At 35.5% G+C, this 5328-nt stretch overlaps 1 protein-coding gene across 1 annotated transcript; it reads right to left on the bottom strand.

The window, feature by feature from the left end:
• Positions 1–299: 299 nt before the first annotated feature.
• LOC113238437 (cytochrome P450 9e2-like) lies at positions 300–4539 on the bottom strand (the record flags this gene model as incomplete). The annotated part of the gene is made up of 2 exons (XM_026475267.1): positions 300–400; positions 4318–4539. Coding segments are annotated over 2 exons (323 nt in total), but the record flags the coding sequence as incomplete, so codon positions are not given.
• Positions 4540–5328: the final 789 nt, after the last annotated feature.

Raw genomic sequence — 5328 nt, 5'->3', positions numbered from 1 at the left:
GGACTTATTATTACGCAAACTTTAGTCACGTGGTAATTATCCTGTGGTGATGACTGACTAGGCAATTGTTCGAAAGGTCAATATGTAAGCTGTCCAGTGAGACAGTTCGCCATTTTTACATTTTTACTATGGATACTTGAATCTCAGTTGGAAAGACGCTTGGAAAAATAGTCTTTCTTTTGACTACGTAAAAGCTACTTTAAGTTGAAGTTCGAAAAGGACAAAATTATCCATTCGAACATTTCGCAGAAAATAAACTAATGATAGAAATAAAAGACAGTTCGTGTTTTAACACTTACAATGTAATCCTCAGTAGCTTTAGCATTAGGTTTGCCCATGTTGTAATCTTTGGTACAGAATCTATCCAGAACAAAACCAGGCGTCCATAACCTTAACGTTTCTGAAATACAAAAAAAAAATGTTACAGAAACGTGTATATAGTACAAGGTGATTTTAAATCCGACACTTTATTTCCTTTACTTTAAATTGAATTCTTCTTTGCATAAAATAGAACGCAAAAAGACCGTCAAATTGTGGCTTAAGAGAAAAACTTACAATGAAGTATCGCATAGCAAGGTCGTGCTGGAAGTTGTTTTATAATTATTTTTATGTAACAGTTAATTTATTACTACGAATCCTTTTTATATTTAATATAGAAATTCTGTTTTTAAGCTGTAACATCATTGACTTACAATTATATGGACATCGGGTCCGCGCTAAAAAGTGTCCGAACTTATAGGGCATTAAAATCGTATACAGAGCGTCATTCACGCTTTAGTCTTCGTTTGTTTCTTCTGACAGCGAAGCAAGCAAAATTAGACAGTACTGCGATGACATTACAATTTAAATTCAACGTTTTAGCTTTTTCATATTCCTTTACATGCCACTACGTTTAAATAGGTTGACTTGGGACATTTTTTTCGTGGTTTTTGTGTTAGATCCGTCGTCCATTTATTTGTAAGTCAATGTGTAACATGAAAAAATTTGCCCAAAAGGATGCCTAAAATACAGGTACACATTTACTTAGTTTAGGCATCGCTATTACACTATAGGTATTAATATTAAAATGTATAAATTTACTATGAAGATTATATAATTTACGTTCCCTTTCAATGCTTATTTAAATACTATGATAGCTTTATTTACATTTGTTTTACTTGTATTGTATTAGATTAAGTTATACTGACATAAAATTATCTTTATTTTTATCTTTGTATTGTTAATTGACAAGTGTTAGTTTTTAAATTTGAGCTAAACATTGCTTTGTTTAAACAGTGTTTGTGACAATTACTTTCTTTGTAAAGGTATGATAAGATATAATAAATAATTTGTACACAGACATTGGTAAACCTAATAAATAAATAAAGCACTTACCTATAGAAAACAACGCAACACGCAGTTACGAATTATTCAATAAAATTAGGTAAATGTCTGTGATTTTACTCTTTTACCTAGATCGTGCTAGATAAGCACGCTGTCGAAATTCTTGCTAGCTCTACAAAGAAAACTATTTTATCTATATCACCTTGTTATACGATTTTTGTATCTGAGTTGTGAATATTATTTTCTAATTATATTTATAACATGAGAAAACTTTATTTCCCTGCAAAAATCTTGCTGTTGTGGTCAGGACAAAGAAAAGTCGAAATTTGCGTACCATACAGAAAACGTACGCAACTTCGGGTTTCTCTTTATTTAAAGATAAACAACGAACAGCATACTTAAAATCCGTAATACCTATATTTTAACCAAAATTCTACAAATTGATGACAAAGATCCTATAAATGTGTAGATTTATTTATTTATTTATAGATTTGCGAGATTATGTAAACACCACTATGTAGTAAATAGGCAGCTAAATACAACTGTGATACCAACAAAAGCAAAATCTCAGGGATATAGCTAGTCTTTTTTATATATTCGCTGCTCCATTCAATGATCTTACATATAATCCGTTAACAGAAACCAATACTGTATAATATAATAATATAACCAGAAACAGATTTTTTTTTTAGATTTTTTTACAGATCTCTATGATATCCGATAGATATCCTATATACGCACGTACGGACCTAAAAGCTGTACAATGTTTTCTCCTGTATAATATATTCTAAAACTCAACGCAAAAGGCTTCACCTTTAATAAAAATGCCATATTGAAAAGCTTCGGACTATTGAAAAATAGCAGTGTATGAAGTTTTCAAGACGTGCTTTAAACTTTACTACAAAACTTTACTATTGAATAGCTTTCAGAAGCAAAGACGAAGAAAAATATCAAACAAATAAAAAATGCTAACGAAAATAATGAATAACTCACGTATGTAAGTCGAATACGTAAGTGGTTAGAGTAGACGAGACTTTAGAAAGTGACGTTGTTAGTGTAGTGTACAATCCTTCATATGACTTTAATAAAAATCAAGCTAACGAGGGTAGTTTTTCGCCGACGCCGCCTGCGCCCGCTGCCGTACTGAGTGATCGGGCTGCCAGTGCCTTGGCGCGCAGTTTCCGTCGAGTCACCGCCGCGGAATCTCATGATTAAGGACCACGAATTGGTACGGAACATGTCGAGCAAAAATTCGACTTAAATACGTGACTTATCCGTTATTTTCGTTAACACGTCTGAGTCTCACGGTCGTGTTTTATTTAAAATAAATTTCATTCATATCTTGCAACATTAGAGGTTTTTTTTTATGATAACAAATGACGGGATGAGCAAGTCGTGCGCCTGGTGGTTTTTTTTTTTGTAAAATGTAAGTGCGCATTTAACCTCCATCTCACAGAGCATGCACAACAAGCCTAAATAAATAATGCCTATTCACTCTCGCCTTGAAAAGGCCCAAGTTATAACGTTCAGGGAATAAGTCTGCAGACAGGGAATTCCATTCCATAGCAGTTCGCCATATAAATGTGGAAGCGTAACGCTTCGTGCGAATCTTTGAAATATCCACAACATAGGGGTGGAAGCCAAGCCTACGTCTAGTCCCCCGGTGATGGAAAGGGGAACACGAAACGCCTGTCCCAGTTACGTTGCCACAGAGCTTTAAATCGCAAAGATCTTAGGGGCACTGCCAATGCGCCCGTCACCCTGAGACATAACGACAAGTCCCACGTACCCGTAATGGCACCAGCACCCTATAACATCCTTTGTGTACTATCCGATTCGTAACAGGGGGTCTACTCTCGTTCTCCGTCTGACGTCGGTCCGAAAAAATAACTGTGAAATAAGTAATATTCGACCAAATTAAAAGACAACGTCAAGTATGAAGCTTCACTCGCATCATGCGTCTTTTAATTTGGTCGAGTATTACGTAACCGCTCACGCGATGCGTTCCTCCTACCGCAAAATGGCGGATATTTGGTTTCGCAAATTAGAAAAGCATTCAGTTTAAATACAAGTTTTTATAAATAAAAATTATTATTCTGCATCGCTAAATAAACACCCTCCGTACTACTAACAAAAACATCTCAAATAAAATGCAGTAATACACCGCAAATCTTGCACTTAAAAGGCACTAATGAAATTTTTAGTGTACTTGGATAAATATGATAACATTCCTCATTGAGTGGTTCTAACGTTTACCATGAAATTACTCCTTAAAATATAGTTTATAAACGTTTATATTTAGGGTAAACTTAAAAAACGCTAGTTACGGTATGTTTTCAATAAATAAACACCGAAATCACCAGCCCAAACAATAACACTCACGATTGTCGTGACGTATTTTTGAAGTTGTTTATTTTTTTTAAATGACAGGCCCAGGCATTAAAAACTTTATGATTTGCTAGAATAGTTACCGAAATAGCAATTAATATTAGTTCTTTCACCTATTATACCTATTATAACTTCGATATCCGATAAATCGATATAAAATCATCACTGGTACCTCTAGGTGTGGTATGCGTCTACGGCTGCATGTATCGCGTGAGCGGTTATTTGACAGTTATTTTTTCGGACGGATGTCGGACGGAGAATGAGAGTAGACCCCCAGATCCGAATCCGAGAAACGATGGTCTAAAATGTCACAGGTGTCCGAAGTGTCATTTTATCTCTAGGTGTACAAGCGATATTCGCATTTTCTCGGATTCGAATTGGACTTAGTGCACAAGCGACATCCGAAGTGGGACGGAGTTTTCTAGATTTGTATAGTCTCGGATTTGGAACGAATAATAATCGGATGCAGAGCGCAAACACGCTTACACTTCTACATCAGAACGCAGTAATGCTCACATTTCCACTTAGTGGAGCTCTACTGTTACTAATTTTCGTTAGTTTGAGGTTCTTGCTAAGAATACAGAAAATTCGTCTTTGTGCCCTTACCTGATACCACCATATCCATATAAACCATATTCTGTATAGAATTGTAGTCAAATTTCCCGTTGTTCTTTTCCTTGTTCTCTCTGATTTCCTGGTACAGTTTGTCTTGGACGTCAGGGTTGACAGCCAGCTCGTATAATAAGAACGACACGGCGCTGGACACAGTCTCAAAGCCAGCCAAGAAGAACAGGATAGCTTGGGCGCAAAGGTCGTCATCCGACCATACTGCAAAGAATGTAAGATCATAAATAGATTAAAAATCAAACAATTATGAAAAAATAGTTTTCACTAAATACATGCGAATTCTCACTAGAGATTCCACGAGTCTTCGTCATGAAAGTCTGTTCTAAATAGAGATTTTCTTACACCTTTGAAGTGACGTATTGTTGCAAACTCTTGAGTAGATACGAGAATGAAGAAAAGCGTCAATACATAGTGATTCAAGGATATTAATGGATGCCATCGAGGACATGCACAAGTTTGTATAGAAAGATCGTTTCATTACGTAATAAACGTGTAGATAATACGAGTTTATTTGATTTATTTTCATATATTGTATAACAATTACAAACAAATTATAATTAATTTGATTATCGCAAAATTTAATCAACCGTTAATGATAGGTGTAATCTAAAAACCAATTATGCATATATCGGTAACGTGTGACTTAAAAGTATATGTACACTTCACACGTCCTGTGTGAAATATACATATAAAATCAGGGAGTGAGAACTGTAACGCTAGATGATGTTCTGATGCCTGGAGCAAAGTTCAATTAGGTCCTTTCAGAGTCCCGTCTACTGTTTGTCAACATTATCTTAAGTCAATAGCTCGATATGGCGTTGTTAACAACGCCATATCGAGCGGACGGGTTATGTTGGGTATGTTTCTCCAAGATCGGTTCACGAACTCTGAGATCCCAGGAAGAACAATACTTTTGGACGTAGCCGTAGCCAAGATTTTGGTCAGCAGAATGTGTAAATGGGCAGGCCATTCAATATGCCGAAGACAAGA

This window comes from Hyposmocoma kahamanoa, unplaced genomic scaffold, assembly GCF_003589595.1.
Source record: "Hyposmocoma kahamanoa isolate Upper Pololo Valley unplaced genomic scaffold, ASM358959v1 95758, whole genome shotgun sequence".
Classification (NCBI taxonomy): domain Eukaryota; kingdom Metazoa; phylum Arthropoda; class Insecta; order Lepidoptera; family Cosmopterigidae; genus Hyposmocoma; species Hyposmocoma kahamanoa.
This window is presented reverse-complemented; position numbering and strand designations above follow the sequence as displayed.